Source organism: Peromyscus eremicus, chromosome 5 (assembly GCF_949786415.1).
Source record: "Peromyscus eremicus chromosome 5, PerEre_H2_v1, whole genome shotgun sequence".
NCBI classification, from domain to species: domain Eukaryota; kingdom Metazoa; phylum Chordata; class Mammalia; order Rodentia; family Cricetidae; genus Peromyscus; species Peromyscus eremicus.
In genome coordinates, this window is record NC_081420.1 from 95,967,949 (window position 1) to 95,990,579 (window position 22,631).

Here is a 22,631-nt window from a genome sequence, read left to right on the forward strand (position 1 = left end):
TTCGGGTCCTGACCTGGAAGTTCTAGCTCTACGCTGGTCATTTCTCCCCCACCCCCCACCCCCTTAGGTCTAGCCGGTGGGGAAGATGGCCACGCTGCAGGAGAGTGAAATAAAAGTGGATGGCGAGCCGAAACTAAGCAAGAAGTAAGTGTCGCTGAAGGTCGTTAAGTGTCGCGGTCGCAGTGGCCCGATGGGAAGTACCTGGAGTCTTCCCCACAAGGCGACTGTGCCAGGGGCCTCTCTGCCCGCTCCGGTAGGTGAGCACATGTTGGGACAGAGATGTAGCGCCCTGGAAACTAGAGCCCCCGGGATGATCTGGGGTCAACGATCCTGGCTGGTGGGTTCGCTGGTCCTAACTGTAGGGACGAGCATGCGGAGGGAGGGAAAGCCCGCACAGAAACCGGGAGGTGACAGGAAAGCAAAGTGAAACTAACTTTTCCTCTCCCTCTTAAGAAATGCGTTTTTTAATTGAGCCACTCCCCCAGTGAACAGATTGGAAAATGGCTAAATATCTACTCTACAAAGAAGAACCTGTTGTGTCGGGTGTTCGGCTCACGCGGGTCCGTGGGAGAAACAGGGCGGCGGCAGGGGGAGTCAGCTTCTGGTGAACTGACTGTACCTTCTCAAAAGGCTTTTTTATTGTTATACGATTATCTGAAGCCGCCCAAAGAGATAAATGCCAAAGCAATTCCCAGTCACAGGACATCTCAGTTTTCTGTGTCCTCCCACAACCAAGTTTTGCGTAGGCTTTGAACCGTTTAGGACTCAGATAGGATTTACATACTTCAAACAGAAGGTAGCAGTCACAAAACCCAGGTGCTAGCGCTCTGGAATCAGGCCAGCTGTAATGCTCTGCGGGAACTCCCGTTACAAGAACCTTACAATTTTTTCTTGGCCTATCCAAGATCATTCTGCACCTTACATGTTAAAAGAGGTCCATTCTGAAACTGGTGCTCCTGCTCATATGTGTCACTCAGAGGACCTGAGACAAATGAGCAAATGGTCTTATTCAGTCGGATACACCAGCCTCCCCTTTTCACAGCTGGGTGTATCTTTGTAAACCACCCCAGATCTGAGTGTAGATGACCGTGGACAGGTAGATTAACCTCCCTTCAACTGGCTGTTACTACACTTTGTAAATACTACACTTTCTCTAGTCCAGGCTTCCTCATTTGAACCACAGAACATGAGCAATGACTTCACTGTCTTCTGAAAGCCTAGAAGAACTACATAGTTAGTGCCCTTTAGAACTGTGGGAGATAGTTTAAGCTATTACATACCATGGCTTCTTTAGTTAGTGTACTAGCAATCAATCCTGTTGTTGAGCCCTGAGGGAAATACTAGAGACATTCTAGGTAAGAGCTGATTTTTCCTTTTATGTCTAGGCTCCTGCTATGAGTATTTTAGAATGATTTTAAAGGAAATGTTTAAATGTATGGGTTGCTAGCTCCCTAATAGGTTGTCGAGAGTGATTTGATGGATTCCTTAGAGGAAGTTGGGTGGAGTTTATTAAATCATAATTAAAAATTTGAGCAATCAATAAAAGTACCTCCGTTTTCAGGTAAATTAAGAACCGACCACCTTTTTTTTTTTTTTGAGACAAGGTTTCTCTGTGTAGCTTTGGAGCCTGTCCTGGAATTTGCTCTGTAGCCCAGGCTGGCCTCGAACTCACAGAGATCCGCCTGGCTCTGCCTCCCGAGTGCTGGGATTAAAGGTGTGCGCCACCACCGCCGCCCGGCTTTTTAAATATACCTACCACTTTTTTGAGCAACATTTACCTGTTAAACACCATGCTGGCACTGTACAAACTGGCTAATCTCAGGAGTAATCTTGCAAGAGAAATATTAATGTTCACTTTTCAAATTCACAAACTATAGCCCTGGGTGATTTTTTATGTAAAGATTTATGTTCCTAGGGGTTGGGAGGGTGGCTTGGTGGTAAAATGCTTGCTTCTATGCGCACGGCTCCAATAATGAAAGTATGTGTTCCTGATGTGTCTTGTAGCACTGTTACAATAATGAAAGTATGTGTTCCTGATGTGTCTTGTAGCACTGTTCTGAAGCACTGGAACAGGAACCTAAAGTGACGTCTGTGTCAAGTCTGTGATCCTCAAGTTTCTAAAATAAATCATTTGCTTTTTTGTTTGTTTGGGGGAGATTGTTTTGTTTTTGTTTTTGTTTTTTTGGGGGGAGGGTTCCAGACAGGATTTCTCTGTGTAGCTTTGGAGCCTGTCCTGGATCTCACTTTGTAGATCAGGCTGGACTCGAACTCACAGAGACCCACCTACCTCTGCCTCCCAAGTACTGGGATTAAAGGCGTGCACCACCACTGCCTGGCTGTTTTTTTGTTTTTTGAGATAAGATTTTTCTTTGTAGCCTTAGCTGTCCTGGAACTCGCTCCATAGACCAGGCTGGCCTCAAACTCAGAGATCCACCTGCCTCTGCCACCACCACTTGGCAAAATAAACCAGTTTTGATGTATGTTCCTAGAATTATCATGGGCTAAATTTTTTTTTTTTTTTTTTTTTTTTTTTTTTTGTGATTAACATTCCCTTCTTTTGCTGGGTAGTGATGGCGTACACCTTTAATCCCAGCACTCGGGAGGCAGAGGCCGGCGGATCTCTGTGAGTTCGAGGCCAGCCAGGTCTACAGAGCGAGATCCAGGACAGGCACCAAAGCTACACAGAGGAACCCTGTCTTGAAACCCCTTCCCCCAAGAAAAAAATTCCCTTCTTTTCCTTAATTGTTCTTGGAATTTCTTGGTCTGAAATCTTTACTGAAGACCATTTTATGCCTGATACCATCCCCAAAGTTAAAAACTGTTGGGCTATCTGCTCAAGTCACTCATGTTCTAATGAAAAATTCCTCTTCAAATGATTTAAACATAGTGGAGTGTGGTCCTGGTAGATCTCATGCTATCTAGTATTAAAGATACATAAACATGGTGTTGTCTAAGGACCTGTCTTCTCTCTTTGACTCAGAGATCGTTTCGTGTAGCTAGTGTTTGTATGTTTTTTTTTTATTTTCTGGGGTGGGATTTCACTGTAATCACCAGGCTGTTCTCAAACTCTTAGACTCAAATGATCCTGCTCAACCTGCCAAGTAGCTGGGAGTGTCTAAAATTTGCATTTGGTGTTTTCATCATCATCCAGTAGCCAGACTTCAGAACCCCACATTTTGCCTTCTATACTTTAGGATGTTGTGAGCATTTTTGCACATATAAAGCTATTGATTGGCTTGCATTTGAGTTCTTAATCCCAGATAGAAGCTTTTTGTTTTCCATAGTCAGGACTGAGAACATTGCAGATGTTTGTCAGGAGGGACTGAGTTCAGAGGGACATTGAATGTTAGTACAAGCCATGGCTCCCCTCCTCAGGAGTGCAGGTTGAGTGGGTGTATACTCTTTGTCCCCTCTGACTGCACATCTCTGTTTCCTGCTAGGTGGTGGTAATCATTAGTTCCAGGGTGTCTGCCATGTTGATGCAAGCTGCTGTCAGGCTTGTTAGGGGGTCCCTGCGCCAAACCTCGTGGGCAAAATGGGGTCAGAGGGAACTTCGACTGGGTCAACTTGCTCCCTTCACAACGCTCCACAAGGACAAGCCACTTTCTGATAGAAGAAGGTTGGTGCCCTTACCTTCTTTATTGCTCTGGGAGCAGAATCTTTCCTTCGGTGTCTGTTAGCTGGCTAAGTCTCTGGACAGATCTTTATTGCCCAAGCCAAGAATCCCTTCTTACTTTGTAAGTTCAGAGCCCATCTCCTGCAGTCCCTTCTCTTCTCTTTTCTTTTTCACTCCTTTGACTATTTTTTGTTTATTGAGACAGGCTGTCCTCAGACTTACTGTGTAATGAAGGCTGGCCTTAAGCTAAAGGTCTTTCTGCTTTCACTTTCCATTACAGGATTCCAGGCATGTGCTGCACCACTGCCTGAAGTAAGGAGTTTTAGTGCTAGCTATTCCCTTTCTTTCTGGGTCTGTTTATCAACTCTCTTTAGTTTTGGTGCTACTGTAGGGTCTTTTTGGACTGTCCTCAGAATCTACAAGAGTAAAACCTGGGTGAAGTAGAAAACAGGTTTGTCTTAACATTGGAGGCGGGAGGGCTGGGGCAGATAGTAGCCTTGCTCAATGAATTACAGAGTGATAGACCTAGCGGACGGTTAGAAAGATGAACTTAGCCTTGCTCAATGAATTACAGAGTGGTAGACCTAGTGGACGGTTAGAAAGATGAACTTAGACTTGCTCAATGAATTACAGAGTGGTAGACCTAGCGGACGGTTAAAAGATGAACAACTTACACGACACATGTGTCTAGAAAGAGTTGTCTTATTTTGAAACCATCACAGTTATTTTGCACATGAGACAGGATTTCTCTGTGCAGTTCTGGCTGTTCTGGACCAGAGGCTGGCCTCAAACTCAGATCCACCACCTCGCTTCCCAAGTGCTGGCATCAAAGTCGCTGCCACCACCGCCTGGCGGCTCCAAGTCCTCCCCACTCCCCCACTCCCAGTAGATTCATATTGAAAGTGAAGGCTACAGCAAAGAACAACACTGCATGGCTATAACCCCAGGAACTCAGGAGGCCAAGGGAGAAGGGTTGCAAGTTCAAGTCCCGATTGAACAATTTAACAATCCCATTTCAAAATTAAAAAAGGAGCTTGAGGGTATTCAGTGTTAGATCTTTCACCTAGCACACTTGGAGCCCTGGGTTCAGCCTCCAATACTACCAAACAAAGAAAAGAAAGTGAAGGGTGTGTTTTAAAGCCAGACATTGGGTGGCACTTTAATACCAGCACTCGGGAGGCAGAGGCAAGCAGATCTGTGAGTTCGAGGACAGCCATGGTTACACCGAGAAACCCTGTCTTGAAAAAATAAATAAATAAATCCAGACAATATGCAAGCATAATTTAGAATCTTTTGCCATGATTCACTATTGAAGAGTTATCAGCAGGAAAGAATGATCTGTGAATTCTCTTTGAATAATGAAGATATTCTTGTCTATCCAAATAAGTTTAGTTTTCCTAGATTTAAATAGCAAATTCAGATCATAAGGGTCACAGAGTTTCCCCATTGTTTTGGTTTTTGAGTTTGACGTAACATGTATGAAGTTTGGATAGTGAGAGACTTGATCAGAAATATATCCAAATTTGTCTAGTTTTTGCCCTGGAGTCAGAATAGTAAGAGATAAGTAGTGAAAGATACCCCAGATTCACTTTTGAGTGCTAGCTAAACCCTGGGACCAGTCATTTCCTTTTAACATCTCAGTCCTCACAGCTGGTGAGGGCGTCTTATTTCCTTCTTCTACACCATGAGGTGCTGTGGGATGTTCTGTATGGCAAATGTGTTGCTAATTAGTCAATAAATAAAACACTGATTGGCCATTGGCTAGGCAGGAAGTGTAGGCAGGACAAGGAGGAGAATAAAGCTGGGAAGTGGAAGGCTGAGTCAGAGAGACACTGCCAGCCGCCACCATGACAAGCTGCATGTGAAGATCCTGGTAAGCCACGAGCCATGTGGCAAGGGATAGATTTATGGAAATGAATTAATTTAAACTGTAAGAACAGTTAGCAAGAAGCCTGCCACGGCCATACAGTTTGTAACCAATATAAGTCTCTGTGTTTACTTGGTCGGGTCTGAGTGGCTGTGGGACTGGCAGGTGAGAGAGATTTGCCTTTACTGTGGGCCAGGCAGGAAAACTCAAGCTACAATGAGGAGTCATTTGCTCAAGACCGCTCAAGTGGTTAGTGTTTTAGAATTTAGCTCGTGGCAGTGTGACTACAAACTGGCGTGATATTCACTGTGTTGTGCTGCTTTGTGTAGTATTCCATTCTGGTGTTAAAGTCAGAGCAGTTTTGTTGTTTGGTTTGGTTTTGAGCTGGGTCTCAGGCTGGCCTCAAATTCACTATGTAGCTGCAGATGGCCTTAAACTTGTGATCTCTGCCTCCACCTCCCAAGTACTGGGGTTACAGATGTGCAGCATCACATCTGCAGTGCTAAGGGTCAAACCCAGGGCTTCATGCATGCTGGGCAAGCAACCGAGCCACATCCCCCGCCTCCAGACCAGTCTTTGACAGCTGTTCTGAGTGAGATTGTCACTGGGGAGTCTCTTAAAGCTCTGAAGACCAGCTCTCTCCCCAGCCTAACTCACTTCTGGGAGAGCCGTGGGCTGACAGGGTTAGAGGTATTGCCTTTTACAGCCTTGACTGGTACTGTAGGGACTTGTCTTCCACCAGGGATACCAGACTACCAAGATGAAGTTCCTGGTGTCAGGGAGCTTAAAAGTTTATCCTGCAGACTTCCTGGAAGTCTCTGTTCCAGGACTAAACATAAACTGGTACGTGTGGGCCTCTTGGCCCTTGTGCGTCTTGGTTCTGGTTGGTTTCTGATGGCAAGAGGATACTAGAAATGATCTGTTGCTTCTTTTTTCAATGCTTAGGTTTTCTTTTTGTCTTGTTCACATTTGGAGTTTAGTGACTAACAGGTCAGAGTTGGGGAGTGGAATTATTTAGGGGTGTGGGACCGAGCAGGAACACTTTCCACAGGCTGCTCGTACTTTTGAAAAGTGGAATGGAGCTTCTTGTGGTGGAGGGTTCTTCAGGCAGCTTTCACACTGGGTGCTGTCATCTTCCCAACAGTGAACTGAAGAGACGACTGAAAGCCGAGAAGAAAGTGGCAGAGAAAGAGGCCAAGCAGAAGGAGCTCAGTGAGAAACAGCTAAGCCAGGCTGCCGCTGCTGCTGCTGCCACCAACCACACTGCTGACAATGGTGTAGGTGCTGAGGAGGAGACTCTGGACCCAAACGTGAGTTCCCCTGGGCCACTGCGTGAGTGCACACAGGAAAGCTTTTGAGAGGCTGCAGCAGACAGCATGAGAGGCCAGTGACTAACAAGATAATTAAGAGCTTGAACCAGCGAGGGCCACTGCCAGTGGATTGGGGAGGGCAGAGTGTGCCCTTTGATTTGGTTAAAGATATAGGCCCTGTTATTTTTATTTATTTGTTTGTTTGTTTGTTTGTTTGTTTATTTATTTATTTATTTATTTATTTATTTATTTATATTTCAGAGGGTTTCTCTTTGTAGCTTTGGAGTCTGTCCTGGAACTTGTAGACTAGGCTGGCCTCGAACTCACAGAGATCTGCCCGCCTCTGCCTCCCAAGTGCTAGGATTAAAGATGTGCTCCACCACCGCCCAGCTCTGAATTTTTTTTATTTTTTTGCCGAATGCCGTTTATTGAAGGAGGGAGAAGGTCTTAAATACAGGCTTATAGCACAATGGGAGAACCCCAGAGGGCAGAAGTTGCTACCGATATTTTACAATCTTGCATCTAAGCTGTTAATGCCCATTATGCAGGATACACAGACAAGGAACTTCCTTAAGCATTCAGGAGGGTGGAACCCAGGAGGGAATTAGCATAGGGAGGATATCAAGGTCAAGGTCAGCTCTGAATTTTTAATATCAATTCCAGTAGACAATTTGGAGAGGCCAGTACTCCTTGGAAGTAGCTGAGCCTGTAGCAACATCAGAGGAGGTATTTTCCCTCAAGATACACTAGAGCTTCTGTTAGTCAGCAAAATATATCCACATGCCAAATCTCCTTTTCCACTCTCCCACTTCATCCTCTCTTCCTGGTTTTGTACATAAACACAGCCATGCCCATTTGTAACACTCTAAGGCTAATTTCCTATTACTAGATTTCTAGAATTTCTGTGGTAGAATTTCCATGTTTGCACCTTGTGGGTTCTATGAACCTGCCCCAGGGAAGGAAGAGTCTAATGTGTGTCCAGAAGAGTGGTTAGGAAAGTGACTCCACCATGCAAATACAGTCCACAAAAGAGACCACCTGTAACAATTAACTTACTTTAGATGCACTCCACTTTTTTTTCCGTTCTGTTGAATCTTGTATTTTGAATTCATTCTGTGGCTCTACATATTTTATTTTTCATTCGAATCTTGTTCCATAGTCAGTCCTATTTCAAGAATGCAGAGGGCTTGATTAGTGTTATGGCTGTGCCCCCTGCAGGCTCCTGTGTCCTCTTAGTCCCCAGATGGTGCTGCTTCTTTGGAAGGTTGTGGAAGCTTTAGGAGGTGGAGTCTATTGGAGGAGGTGGTCGCTGATGGTGGGTCTTAATGGGGTGTAGTTCTGCCCCATTCATCCTGATCTGCTTGTCTGTCTTACCTGATCTACAGAGATGAAGATGTGCCAGGCAGTGGTGGTGCACGTCTTTAATCCCAGCACTTGAGAGGCAGAGGCAGGCGGATATCTGTGAGTTTGAGGCCAACTTGGGCTACAGAGTGAGATCCAGGACAGGCACCAAAGCTACATAGAGAAACTCTGTCTCAAAAAACCAAAAAACAAACAAAAAAACCAGAGATGAAGTTGTTCCCTAAGTCTGTGATGGCCTGGACAAGCTGCTCCAGCTGCCATGCCTTCTCTTCCTAACCGTACCCTCTTAAACTAGATAACCTTCCTTCCTCCTTCAAGTGGTTCTGGAAGGTATCCTGTCACAGGGACAAGGAGAGTCAAGAATGCGATACTCTGCAAGACGTTCCGCTTCTGAGGACTGGCTCTTTTTTTTTTTCACAGCAATACTACAAGATCCGTAGTCAAGCAGTCCACCAGCTGAAGGTCAGTGGGGAGGACCCGTACCCACACAAGTTCCATGTGGACATCTCTCTCACTCAGTTCATCCAAGAGTACAGTCACCTGCAGCCCGGGGACCACCTGACTGACATCACCTTAAAAGTGGCAGGTAGGAGGAGCCGCTGGCAGCTCACTTGCCATCTTCGTCTTTGCTAACACAGAGGAGGGCCTGGGGTGCTCTTCTGCCCCTTTGATTTTTAGAGTCGGGATCCTGCTGTGTCCATAGGCTGGCCTCACACTTGAGATCTCCCGCTGCCCTATCCGCAGCTGGTGTTGAAGCTGCTTTACTGGAGACGGGACCTTTCTATCTACTCAGAAAGCAGAGCAGCTCTGAGGCCTGGGTCGCCTTCTGGATAAGGCGATCTTCTGTAGAAGGGATTTTCTCTGGGCCCTCCTGACTGGATGCTGCTCCTGGTTTATAATCCTCTAGAAGAATTTCTTTGCATCCCCCAAACCACGGCCCAGTCACCTAATTTAACTTTTTGTCTCTACTCTCAGGCATGTATTTCTAGACCATTACTTGGTGATTTGAGATTTTTAATGTCCTTCCCCCAAAATAGTAAAACTACTGGTTGGAGAAAATGTAGGGCATTCACAGAAAATAAAGAGAAAAAAAATTACCCATAATCTTACTACATAGGTAGAACCTTTGCAATGCCTAAATGTCAAAAGCCCATTCATTTTCCTAAAGTGTGTGTGTGTGTGTGTGTGTGTGTGTGTGTGTGTGTGTCCCCGTCCATGTACTCAATTCCTGTGTGCACGTGCATGTAGAGGTCAGAGGTCACCTTCAGTGTCAATCCTCAGGCCCAGGTGCTGTCCACATTTTTACTGAGATAAGGCCCCTCGCAGGCCTGAAGCTTGTGGAGTAGGCTAAGCTGAATGGCTGGCTGTCCAGACACTCCTGAATCTGCCTCCTCAGCACTGGGATTACAAGTGAGTGCCACACCTAGTATTTTTTAAATTACATTTTAAGGTTTATTGTTTATTTACCTCAAATATGTGTGCAGGTGCCCACAGAGCCTAAAAGAGAATGTCAGGTCCCCTGCAGCTGGGATTCAGGCAGTTGTGAGCCTCCCAATATGGGTGCTGAGAACCGAACTCGGGTCCTCTGGAAGAGCAGTGAGTCTTCTTAACTACTGAGCCATCTCTCTAGTGTGCCCTTCCCTCCTCTACTGTGATTTCTAAGTATTGAGTTCAGTTCCCCGTGCTTGTGAGGCAAGCACTTTGTCATCTAAGCTTTCTGTCTCTTCAGCCTCTGATACTATGTTTGGGTTGCCAAGTGCTGGGACTCCGGGTGTCACCAGCATACCCACCAACACTTGTTGATGTCAGTTGTTCTGGTTTAGTGTTTGTATGAGTGTGCTTTTAGATAGAGGATTTTCACATTGTTTTACTTACGAATGTTTTGCCTGCATGTATGTGTGTGCACTGTGTGCATGCTGGTGCCTGCAGAGGTCAGAGGAGGGAAGTTCTTCAGTTAGAGATGGTTGTAAACCACCATGTGGGTGCTGGGAACCAAACCCAGGTCCTCTGGACAAGCACAGGTGCTCTTAATTGCTCATCCATTCTCCAGCATTCTCCATGTAGTCACCCCTTTTTATTTCAGGTATTTTTCTTGGATATAATTTTTGTGGGTTTTTTTTGTTTTGTTTTGTTGCTTCTTGCTTTGGATTTTGTTTGAGACTCTATTTGAAGATAGTGGACTATCAGTTCTTTAAAGTAATTGTGATTATTAAATTTTTTTAAGCGTTTTAAAAAATGTACATTTATTTCATTTCATGTGTGTGAGAATGCAGCTGTGCTCCTAGAGTCAGAGAATACCTTTTCTGGAGTCTGTTCTTTCCTTCCCTGTTTTCAGACAGGGCCTCTCCTGTTTCTTTCACTGTACTGTGTGTCTGTCTGTGTACTCTAAGCTAGCTGCTCCTGTCAGATTCTCCTGCCTCTGCTGCCTCCCACTGAGCCACCAAATCCTGCTTGTTATGTGGGGTCCTGGGATCAAATGCATATCACCATCTTTGTCTGATTAGTTTCATACCACCACCTTGGCATGCTGAGGCATCCCCCAGCCCACCTAATGCTTCTTTGTTGCTTAATTTTTATGTGAAATTCATGCTGTTGTTTTTTCAGACAAGGTCTCACGTAGCTCAGGGTGGTATTGAGCTTACTATGTAGTCAAAGATGACCTTGAACTCCTAACCCTGTTGCTTCTGCCTGGGATTACAAGCATGTGCCACCACACTTGGTGTGTGTGGTGCTGGGGCTAAATTCAGCTTTGTACATGCAAGGCAAGCACTCTGCCCACTAGCTACATCCCCAGTCCTCATTTTCTGGCATGTTTGAAGGAAGATTGGTTTCATTCTCAACTTCACTGTATGTACTCTTGGGGTTTTGTGAAGTATTCATAAACACAGTAGCTGGTTACAGTTCTGGGATTTCTTGGGTTTCTTCCTCCTCCTTGCTTTGTAGTGCCTTGTGGGGCCCTGTCCTGGAAAGGAACCTTCGTGTTGAGCTTAGAGAGTTTCATGGCTTACTGTTCCATCCCCTCCAGGTCTTCTTAGGTCTTCTAGCCCTCACTTGTATGGAAACAGGTACAGCCTCTCCAGTCTCCGCTGTTGTCCTCACCTAGCCTAAAGTATTCACGTTCTTCAGTGACCACCCTTAGCCATTTGTAGTTCTTCAGTTCTCAGGTCCATCAGATGCCCAGTCCTTGGCCACAGATTTTTTTCCCTACATATGGAGGTCTTAGCGCACATTGCTTATATTTTGGATTCTTAGGAGTATCTTCTTCTTTAACTTTATATACTTTTTTATTTTTTTATTTTTGAGACAGGGTCTCACTATGCAGTCCTGTCTCTGCCTCCAAGTGGTAGGACTAAAGGAATGTGCCACTGTGCCTGGCCTTCTCCATATAAACTTTCATTAATGGGTTTAGCTTAGCCTATCCAATCATACTTTTCTTTTTTTTTGTTTGTTTAGGTTTTTCAGGACAGAGTTTTTCTGTATAACAGCTCTGGCTGTCCTGGAACTCACTTTGTAGCCCAAGCTGGTCCCTAGCTCACAGAGCTCCACCTGCCCCTGCCTCCTGAGTGCTGGGATTAAAGACAATCACCACCACTGCTGGGCTTTAATTTTTATGTAAAGATTTAGAAAAACCTAAAACCTGTGTTGTCGTTCCGACTGCCATCATCCAAGAATGCACTGACCATCTTTAAAGTGAGGTCTTCCTGTACAGCTTTGACTGGTTTTAATGAAGACCACTGACATGAAAAAGAGGGGAGGCCGCAGACCTCGGGCCACGCTCAGATTGCCGTGATTGGTGTTGCTCAGGGACACCAATCAAGGGTTTCTCATTCCATTGGTGTTTTTGCTGTTTTCTTTCTAGGTCGGATCCATGCCAAAAGAGCCTCTGGGGGAAAGCTCATCTTCTATGACCTTCGAGGAGAGGGGGTCAAGTTACAGGTCATGGCCAACTCCAGGTACATAGAAATGGTCAGTTAAAGATCCCATGTCATACCCCAGAGTAACAGGAACAGTTGCAGACACAGCTAATGTGATCCTATTTTCCCATTGCTGTTTAGAGTGGGGGTAACAAGGGGTGGGACATGATTGGGTACAGTTGAGTAGAAAGTGAAAAGGTCTAGAAGTGAATGACTGTTCTTACTTTAGGACAGTAAGCATAAAAGGAATCCAGCAGTTGTCCCTGAAGCAGGGACTCTTCTTGGACTGGCTCATAGTAACAGTTAGGGAAGTTTCCTGAGTAAGCCAGTAGTCTGTATTAATTTGAAGAACTATACATTGTTACGTTCCTTTCACTCAGGAATTATAAATCAGAGGAAGAATTTGTTCGTATCAACAACAAACTGCGCCGGGGAGATATAATTGGAGTTCAGGGGAATCCTGGGAAAACCAAGAAGGGTGAGCTGAGCATCATCCCCTATGACATCACACTCTTGTCTCCCTGCTTGCATATGTTGCCTCATCTTCACTTTGGCCTCAAAGACAAGGTAAGCTGTGATGTTCTGTGAGCTCTTCTCTAAGATGCATGTCACTTGTTGTGTCCTGCTGTCTCCTAAAACTGATTTCTAACCGCTGCTTTGGTTTAGGAAACAAGGTATCGTCAGAGATACTTGGACTTGATACTGAATGACTTTGTGAGGCAGAAGTTTATCGTCCGCTCTAAGATCATCACATATATACGGAGTTTCTTGGATGAGCTGGGATTCCTAGAGGTGATCGAGGGCCAAGGGGTTTTTACCTGGAATGGGGCCTGCCTTGCTGTGCTTGTCTCTGAGTGTCCGTCTTTACACAGCACATCCTGCCAGTGTCCTTCATGCCTCAGGAAACACCCCCTTGTCAAGTGTCTTTTGTTTAGTGCTCATTAGGAAGCAGGACCTGACTTCCAGAACAGTACCCACCCACGTGCTAATGATGCCATTTTCAATCATTTTTAGAGGGTTTATAGCATTAAAATAGTTTTTAGTGGCCAGCTATGGTGACACACACCCTTAATCCAAGCACCTAGGAGGCATAGGCAAGCAGATTTCTGTGAGTTCAAGACCAGCCAGGGATACACAGTGAGACCTGTCTCAGCCCAATCCCCTGTCCCCCGAAATTGTTTAGAGGCTAGGTATGGTAGTGCACACTTTTAATCCTAGCGTGGGAAACAGAGGCAGGCTGATCTCTGTGAATTCAAGTGCAGCCTGGTTTACATAGTGACCTCCAGGCCAGCCTGTCTGTTTCCCTCTCCCTCTCCCCCTCTCTCCCTCTCCCTCTCCCCCCCTCTCCCTCTCCCTCTCCCCCCCCTCCCTCTCCTCCCTCTCTCCCTCTCTCTTTCTTTCCCTCTCCCCCTCTCTCCCTCTCCCCCCTCCCTCTCCCTCTCCCTCTCCCTCTCCCTCTCTCACACACACACAGACACAGACACACACACACCTTTTAATTGTATGAAAATGCAAGTACATGTAGTGTAGATTCAGGTATGAAATAAATATAGCCAGGCGGTGGTGGCCCATGCCTTTAATCCCAGCACTCGGGAGGCAGAGGCAGGCGGATCTCTGTGAGTTTGAGGCCAGCCTGGGCTGCAGAGTGAGTTCCAGAACAGACTCCAAAGCTACACAGAGAAACCCTGTCTCGAAAAACCAAAAGAAAGAAAGAAATATAAACAAAACTGAAAGCACTCTGCTTTATTCACCTGACTTCCCTTCCTAAATTAGAATTTGATATATGCACTCTGTCACTTTTACTGTGTGTATGCACATATATGCACACATAAATACACTACATATGTATGCTTGCAACATGTAAATGTTTCAGGGAGTTTATTTTTATTATTCAGAATACAGTCATGTTGTATGTACCCTGATGTGCACTGGTGTTTTTGACATGCTAGAGTCACACAGGTATTTTGTTTTTGTCCTTCTGTTTTTGTAGTGTGTATGTTTGTGTGTCTGTGCATTGTGTATGCACATGTGTGTGTAGGTGCATGCATCTATGTGCAAAGGATAGAGGAGGAAGCCTAGTGTCTTCTTGGCCTGTTTTGTTGTTGTTTTTTTAAATTGTGTGTATGTGTCTTTGGAGACCAGAAGATTGGGATTACCATAGAGCTGCAGTTACAGTGGTTGTGAGCTACCTGACATGGGTCCTCTGCAAGAGCAGAATGTGCTCTTAATGCTGAGCATCTCCAACCCTCTACTGCTTTTTTTTTTTTTAATTTATTTATTTATTATGTATACAGTGTTCTACATGCATGTTTGCCTGCTGCCAGAAGAGGGCACCAAATCTCATAGGTGGTTGTGAGCCACCATGTGGGTGCTGAGAATTGAACTCAGGACCTCTGGAAGAGCAGCCAGTGCTTTTAACCTCTGAGCCATCTCTCCAGTCCCCTCTATGCCCCCACCCCCTACTGCTTCTTAAAGAGCATATTTGTTTTCTGTATTGATACTTTGGAATTATTTCTGGTTCTCTTTTGTAATGTTTCAGTGAATATCATACATGTGGGCTAATATTTTTTAATTTGGATTTTTTTAATTAGTTTATTTATTTAGCATTTATTTATTTATTATGTACACAGAAGAGGGTGCCAGTTCTCATTACAGATGGTTGTGAGCTACCACATGTGTGCTGGGAATTGAACTCAGGACCTCTGGAAGCGCAGTCAGTGCTCTTAACCTCTGAGCCATCTCTCCAGCCCAGTTTATTTATTTATTTTTGAGACACAGTCTTACTATATAGCCCTGGCTGTCCTGGAACTCACTGTATAGATCAGGCTGGCCTTGAACTCACAGCTGACAGATCTGACTGCCTCTGCCTCCTGAGTCTTGAGATTAAAGGCAAGTCCACCACACCTGGCTTATATTTGAATTTCTAAACATAGAATTAGTTAAAGGATTTAAATTGTAAATACTGTAAATGTCTTAGGTACTGTTCTATTGCTGTGAAAAGACACTGTGACCATGGCACCTTTTTTCTCTGTGAAGCTTTGGAGTCTGGCCTGGAGCTCATAGAGATCCTCCAGCTCTGCCTCCTGGGTACTGGGATCAAAGGCGTGCGCCCCACCACCTGGCGTAAGTGCTGTGTTATTACTAGAAATAGAGACGCACTTGTAGAAAGTCAAGCAATCTGTTTCCATCAAGCACTTATGTTACGGAGTTTTACTTTTGGTATATGACAGGCCTAGACTATGTTACATACCAAGGATGACCTGTCCTCAAAGCCTCTGGTATCTGAGAACTGTTTGTTTCTGTCTGTTGTAGATCGAAACTCCCATGATGAACATCATTCCAGGGGGAGCTGTGGCCAAGCCTTTCATCACCTACCACAATGAGCTGGACATGAACTTGTATATGAGAATTGCTCCAGAACTCTACCATAAGGTAGTCAATAACCACACACCCCATTTCCTTCAAGTAGCAGGAAGCTGGAAGAATCACTGGCTAGCCTAGTACAATCAGAAATAAGGAACATCAAAGGTAGAACGGCCAGGACAGTGTTCTAGTTCTTCAGGTTGATTGGTGTGGTTCTTGTAGAATTTCCTTGTAAGCAGCGAAGATTGAAGGCATTGTACAAGTGTGTACACATTTCTCCTTCAGTTCTCCTAAAGGCTTTAACTTCAGTCTTCTTTCAACTAGTTCTGAGTTTAGTCTTGTTTGTTTTGTTTTGTTTTTCTTCTTCAAAAACTTTACAACTGGCCAGGCATGGTGGCAAACACCTTTAATGCCAGTACTTGGAAAGCAGAGGCAGGCTGATCCTGTGAGCTTGAAGCCAGCCTGGTCTATATAGTGAATTCTAAGCCAGCCAAGGCTACACAGTGAGACCCTATCTCAGAAGAAGAAAAAAAAAGTCTGCCACTGAACTACATCCCAGTCCTTCTAAGTTCAGTCTTTCATAAAAGGACTTTTGATGATTTTTAACTTCTTCCTAGAAATTAAAAAGAAATCTCTTCAAATTAGCAGTGTAAATACCAAAGACTGTCGTCCAAAATTCTTAGTTGCAGACATGTAACACATTAAAGCAAACTTACCTGTGTTAGGAAGCCACAATTACCTTGATGGTCAGAGAGTTGTTCCTGGATCGGTGACTGGGAATGATGCCAGCTCATACCGACGCGCTGCTGTCACAGGGAGCACCCTCCTACTAAGCACAAGGCACTGTGCTAGGGTCTCTGCAGATGGCCGCCTCTGGTGCCTCAGGTCCCCTTCGCCAGAGTGAATTCTGTGTAATACCTACACCTTCCTTTAGTGGCTTCTGTGACATATCATTAGTGTGTTTGGCAGGTGGAGCAGGGTCACTTGCCTGTAACCTAACCCCAGAAGAGGCTTTGGAGCAACTCAGATCACCAAATAGCAAATAACAAAGACATAGGGAGAGACTCTGGAGTCCTGCACAGCCAAGTAAAACCAAAATGATGTCTACCACAAGAGTCTAAAGACAGCAGGGTGCTATTTTGAGTGAGAACATACCTAAGCTATGAAAACCAATTAGTCACAGGAGTTTATCAGGGCTATTAACACATGACTGTGGGCCCTGTGTTTTTGGTAGATGCTGGTGGTTGGTGGCATTGACCGGGTTTATGAAATTGGGCGCCAGTTCCGGAATGAAGGAATTGATTTGACTCACAATCCTGAGTTCACCACCTGTGAGTTCTACATGGCCTACGCAGACTATCACGACCTCATGGAGATCACAGAGAAGATGCTGTCAGGGATGGTGAAAAGCATCACAGGCAGTTACAAGATCACCTACCACCCAGACGGGCCAGAAGGCCAAGCCTATGAGATTGACTTCACCCCGCCTTTCCGAAGAATCAGCATGGTGGAAGAGCTTGAGAAAGCCCTGGGTGTGAAGCTGCCGAAAACCAGCCTCTTTGAAACTGAAGGTAAAATACTGCTCCCTCCCTTTCTTCCTTCCTTCCTTCCTTCCTTCCTTCCTTCCTTCCTTCCTTCCTTCCTTCCTGTCAGCTCTGCATTTATTGGGTCAAAGCTAAAATGTCACACATTTCATATTTATAGATACTTTTCCTAGACCACAGTGATGTTCCCTGTCCTAACTTGTACATTCTGTCACAGAAACTCGAAAAATTCTTGATGATATTTGTGTTGCAAAAGCTGTTGAATGCCCCCCACCTCGGACCACAGCCAGGCTCCTTGATAAGGTGAGATGGTACACTTGTGTTCATCCAGTGCTGAGCGGCACCTTAACCCTAGGAAATGGGTTCATGAGGAGAGTTTGTTCCTGCAGCTTTACGAGAAAGCCATACAGAGGAGCAGGAGAATTAAGAAACGTGGAATTGGGATTGGGAAAAGTAGCTCAGTGGTAAAGTACTCACCTAGCAAGTCAAGGCCTGGGGAGGGGGTGGTTCAGTTCCCAGCCCCGTGAGATATAAGCAGAGAGAAACTTTGAACTGTATGTGCTCTGTGCCAATAGTTCATGTATATTATCTTAGTTAATACTCTGTCCTTTGAAAAAGCTACAAGACAAGCCGGGCGGTGGTGGCGCACGCCTTTAATCCCAGCACTCGGGAGGCAGAGCCAGGTGGATCTCTGTGAGTTCGAGGCCAGCCTGGGCTACCAAGTGAGTTCCAGGAAAGGCGCAAAACTACACAGAGAAACCCTGTATCGAAAAACCAAAAAAAAAAGAAAAAGCTACAAGATGATCCCAGCTGCACTGGAGCTAAGGCCCCCCCTTGGGCTAGACTGTCAGTGATACTCAGATGCCATGTCTACTTCTGCTTTGTTTTTCACTAAGCTTGTTGGAGAGTTCCTCGAGGTGACGTGCATCAGTCCTACATTCATCTGCGATCACCCACAGATTATGAGCCCTCTGGCCAAATGGTGAGATACGGTTTGTTGCTGCATAAAAATCCCCGAGGTAGGGCTGGGGCTGCCGGGGCTGTACCTGTGCAGTAGAACATTTAGCTAACACGACCCTAGGTTCAGTCTTCAGTGCTGCTTTTCACAAACAAAAACAGAAATGAATGGTGTGAAGTGAGAGATTGTTTGGATGCTCTGCGTTGGCTTAGTGGTCTTTCTGCACCATGCCTTGATACAGTAGCTAGGGTGGGAATTCCAGGGCCTCTTCACCTGATTTCTCTGGCAGTAGTCTGGCTTTTGTCTGCGTGGTGGTTGGGTTCCCAAGGCAGACATTCCAAAAGAACAAGCCTCAACAAGCAAACATGCTAGACCTTTGCTGATAGCTCCTTGACCAAAGCAAGTGGGCAGCCTAGAGTATGAGGGCGAAGCAGAAGGGCATGGATTCAGTCAACTCCACTGCCTGTTGGGAATATAATCAAATCTTCTGGTCTCTCTCACCTTCACTCTGGTGCCAGTGATTGGTGCTGAGCCTTGGTGAGGCTTCAGGGTTCAATTTTTGCATCATGTTATTACCAGAGCCCTGAATATTCATCCTCTGCGGTCATGTTCCCAGGCACCGCTCCAAAGAGGGTCTAACTGAGCGTTTTGAGCTGTTTGTCATGAAGAAGGAAATCTGCAATGCCTACACTGAGCTGAATGACCCCATGCGGCAGCGACAGCTGTTTGAAGAGCAGGCCAAGGTAAGGAAGGAGGGTGAGCAGTGACATCGGTTTCATCACTGAGCTCACTCACCAGGAAGCACTGGCCTTACCCCTCTGTTGATGTCCACTTTCTCAGTGTCTCAACCAAAGCCAAAGAGGCTTTTTCAGTTTTCTGGGTTTTTGTTTTGTTTTGGGTTTCTTTGTTCATGGTTGGTTTGTTTGTTTTTTCGAGACAGGGTTTCTCTGTGTGGCCTTGGCTGTCCTGGAACTAGCTCTGTAGACAAGGCTGACCTCAAACTCAGAGATCCACCTGCGTCTGCCTCCTGAGTGCTGGGATTAAAGGAGTGCGCCACTGCCCGGCTAAATTTTTTTTTTATTTTGTCTTATGTATATGGGTGTTTTGTCAGCATGTGTATCAGTATATCACATGCACACAGTGCTCAAGGAGGGCAGAAATGGGAGTTGGATCCCCTGGAACTGGAGTTACAGATAATTGTGAGCCACTGTATGGGAACTGGGAATCAAACCTGGGTCCTCTGGAAGAGCATCTTCTAACCACTGAGCCAATTCTCTAGCCCATAAAGAAAGAGGCTTTGTAGGAGGAAGTCACATTCAAATTCCCAGCAAGTCTTAAGTGTCAGGAGCATCTTTGGCATCTCTTTTGAAAGTTTTGATGTGTTTTTGTGAATGCTAAGATGACCTAGAACAGCAGCTCTCAACCTGTGAGTTGCAACCCCTTTGGGGATCACATATCAGAAACTTACATTACAATTCATAACAGTAGCAAAGTTACAGTTATGAAGTAGCAATGAAAATAATTGTGTTGGGGGTCACCACAATATGAGGAACTATATTAAAGGGTGGCAGCATTGGGAAGGTGGAGAACCACTGGACTAGATTATTACATTTGACCTTATTTATTCTAGGCCAAGGCCGCTGGTGACGATGAAGCCATGTTCATAGATGAGAACTTCTGCACTGCCCTGGAGTATGGGCTGCCCCCAACAGCCGGCTGGGGCATGGGTATCGATCGAGTCACCATGTTTCTCACAGATTCCAACAATATCAAGGTATGCATAAACTTCTCAGAACACGCTTCCCCAGAACTCCACTGTACTGGAGGCAGAACATGGTGGGCCTGGAAAATAAAGTAAATGCTGAAGATGTTCCATATCTTACCCCACAGTAGAAGACTGAAGTAAAATCCTGACCCTACAGGATTTTAGTTTTTCCTACCTGAGACAGGAGGGACACTAATAGTTTGCTTTTCTTTAATATCCAGGGAAATGCTAAGTCCTCTCAAATGTATTGCCTCATATCAGTCAGTTCTGTAAGGTGCGAACACTGTTTTTATTGTATTTTATAGAGAAGGAAATCCATTTGTTGTTCATTTATTGTTACTGTCTTTTAGACAGGCTCTCAGGTAGCTGGGCTCAATACCTCATCTCTCAGTACTACCCATCCTGCTTCCTCCACATGGGATGGCAGCTCTCTCACTCACCTAGATTCCTCCTCCTACTACTTCTCTCTGCCTGGAAGTCCTGCCTGTACCTCCTGCCTAGCTATTGGCCGTTCATCTTTTTATTAAACCAGTCACAGCAATACACCTTCACACAGTGTACAAATATCCCACAACAGGGCTCTCTTGGATCTCCAATTGTAGTTTACAGTGACCTTGAACTCCTGATATAAGTTTTTTTAAATTATACATATGACTGTTTTGCACCACAAGCATACATTGTGCCTGCAGAGGCTGATTGTCAAATCCCCTAAAAGAAGTTACAGGTGGCTATAAGCCACCATGGAGCTGGGGCCTCTGCAAGAACAGCAAGTACTCGTAACTGCTGAGACATCTCTCTAGCCCCTGAAACTCACTTTTAGTAGAACCTGTATTGATTCATTCTTTTGACATGGAGCCCTAGGTGGTTTTGTGCTAGGGTGTGCAGTTCTCTTGATTTGGTTAGTAACAACAGAGACAAGCAATAAGGATAGCTGCGAAAACAACAACAAAAAATACTCGTGGGGCATTTATTTATTCATTCATTCGTTTGTTTGTTTTTTGAGACAGGGTTTCTCTGTGTAGCCCTGGCTGTCCTCCTGGAACTCACTCTGTAGCCCAGGCTGGCCTCGAACTCGCAGAGATCTGCCTGCCTCTGCCTCCTGAGTGCTGGGTTACAGATTTGTGCCACTACACCAAGCTCCTGGTGCTTCTTGTTTTGAAGTCTGTTTTGCTCTTCTGTAGGAAGTACTTCTGTTTCCTGCCATGAAGCCTGAAGACAAGAAGGAGACTACAGCGGCCACTGAAACACTAGAGAGCACGACAGCCGGACCCTCTGCCTAGAGGATGAAGAAGGTGGTTTCTCTGCATTCCAGCAGAGGATCTGCTCTGGGGGTTCATGTGTGCTGCCCTCCATCTGGCCACTGCAGTCCAACCACCAAGAGAGAAAAATTAGAGAATTTCTTTTTATTCCTTGTTACCAAATAAACCATTTCTCTCTTTACCTATGTAATGCTACATTTTTTCCCCTCAGACTGCTAGTCTAATGAATGTTTAGACCATGTTATTGTAAATTAGTTTTGTTTTGTTTGGTTGATTTTTTTTTAAAGCTTTATTTATTTATTATATATACAATGTTCTGCTTGAATGTATGTCTGCAAGGCAGAAGAGGGCACCAGATCTCGCCATAGATGGTTGTGAGCTACCATATGGTCACTGGGAATTGAACTCAAGACCTCTGGAAGAATAGCCAGTGCTCTTAACCGCTGAGCCATCTCCCCAGCCAGATTTTGGTTTTTCTAGATAGCATTTCTCTGTGTAAGAATTCTGGCTGTCGCCAGGCGGTGGTGGTGCACGCCTTTAATCCGAGCACTCAGGAGCCAGAGGCAGGTGAATCTCCGTGATTTCGAGGATCGAGGCCAGCCTGGTCTACAAAGCGAGTTCCAGGATAGGTTCCAAAGCTACACAGAAAAACCCTGTCTTAAAAAGAAAAAAAAAAATCTGGCTGTCTTGGAACTCACTTTGTAGACCAGGCTGGCCACAAACTCACAGAGATACACCTGCCTCTGCCAGTATTAAAGACATTTGCCACACCGCCTGGCTTGTAATTTTTTTGGGGGGAGGGGAGAGAGACAAAGTTTCTCTGTGTAGTTTTGGTGCCTGTCCTGAATCTCACTCTGTAGACCAGGCTGGCCTTGAACTCAGAGATCTGCCTGGCTCTGTCTCCAGAGTGCTGGGATTAAAGGTGTGTGCCGCCGCTACAGCCCGGCCGTAATTTTTTGGTTTGGTTTGGTTTGGTTTTAATTTTTTGACACAGGGTTTCTCTGTGTAACCATCTGGCTGTCCTAGAACTTGCTTTGTAGACCAGGCTAGCCTTGAACTCACTGAGATCCACCTGCCTCTGCCTCCCAAATGCTGGGATTAAAGGGGTACAGCACCACTGCCTGGCTTTATTTTTATTTTTAATTGCATGTGTGTGCATTATAGTACAGGTGCCCTCTGAGGCCAGAGACGGATCCCCTGGAGCTGGAGTTACAGGCAGTTATAAGCTGTCCAACCAAAAGGATGCTGAGAACCAAAGTCCAGTTCTGCAAGAGCAAGATGTGCTCTTAACTCCTGAGTCAACTCTCTTAAGTCTCATCTGCAGCTGTAATCCTTAAACAGATTTATATTAATGTCTGTTCAATACTAGGCATTGTTCTGAAATATTGGAAACAGCAGTGAACAATCAAATCACTACTTCCATGAAAATTCTGTTTTCTGCAGGGCTTGAGCGGGGAAGTTGAGGAAGAACCAGACAAGATCAAGTACATGTTCTTTTTTGTTGGGCGCACACACTAAGAAATAACACCAAGGGCTGGAGAGATGGCTCAGGTTAAGAGCACTGGCTGCTCTTCCAGAGGCCCTGAGTTCAATTCCCAGCACCCACATGGTGGCTCACAACCCTCTATAATGAGATCTGGTGCCCTCTTCTGGCCTGCAAGCAAACATGCAGA

The 22,631-nt window shown here is 45.3% G+C and overlaps 1 protein-coding gene across 2 annotated transcripts; it reads left to right on the plus strand.

The window, feature by feature from the left end:
• Positions 1-13: 13 nt before the first annotated feature.
• On the plus strand, positions 14-21,143 carry Kars1 (lysyl-tRNA synthetase 1). Of its 2 annotated transcripts, XM_059263960.1 has the most exons (14): positions 15-144; positions 3,441-3,619; positions 6,628-6,793; positions 8,576-8,741; positions 12,015-12,108; positions 12,450-12,636; positions 12,736-12,861; positions 15,382-15,501; positions 16,667-17,003; positions 17,194-17,279; positions 17,873-17,958; positions 18,551-18,677; positions 19,565-19,708; positions 20,881-21,143. In XM_059263960.1, the coding sequence occupies exons 2-14, from the start codon at positions 3,474-3,476 to the stop codon at positions 20,977-20,979; spliced, it is 1,884 nt and encodes a 627-aa protein (XP_059119943.1). In that variant the 5' UTR covers positions 15-144; positions 3,441-3,473; the 3' UTR covers positions 20,980-21,143. The 2 variants fall into 2 exon arrangements, with proteins under 2 accessions (XP_059119944.1, XP_059119943.1); XM_059263961.1 differs by lacking the exon at positions 3,441-3,619 and having other exon boundaries at positions 14-144.
• The last annotated feature ends 1,488 nt before the right edge of the window (positions 21,144-22,631 follow it).

What these genes read in the sequence shown, in the direction of transcription:
- Kars1 (XM_059263960.1), top strand. Translation starts at nt 3,474, where the DNA reads ATGTTGATGCAAGCTGCTGTCAGGCTTGTTAGGGGGTCCCTGCGCCAA. An exon ending in CCACTTTCTGATAGAAGAAG is followed by an intron (nt 3,620 to 6,627) that starts GTTGGTGCCCTT and finishes TCTTCCCAACAG; the next exon opens with TGAACTGAAGAGACGACTGA. An exon ending in CAGCCTCTTTGAAACTGAAG is followed by an intron (nt 17,004 to 17,193) that starts GTAAAATACTGC and finishes ATTCTGTCACAG; the next exon opens with AAACTCGAAAAATTCTTGAT.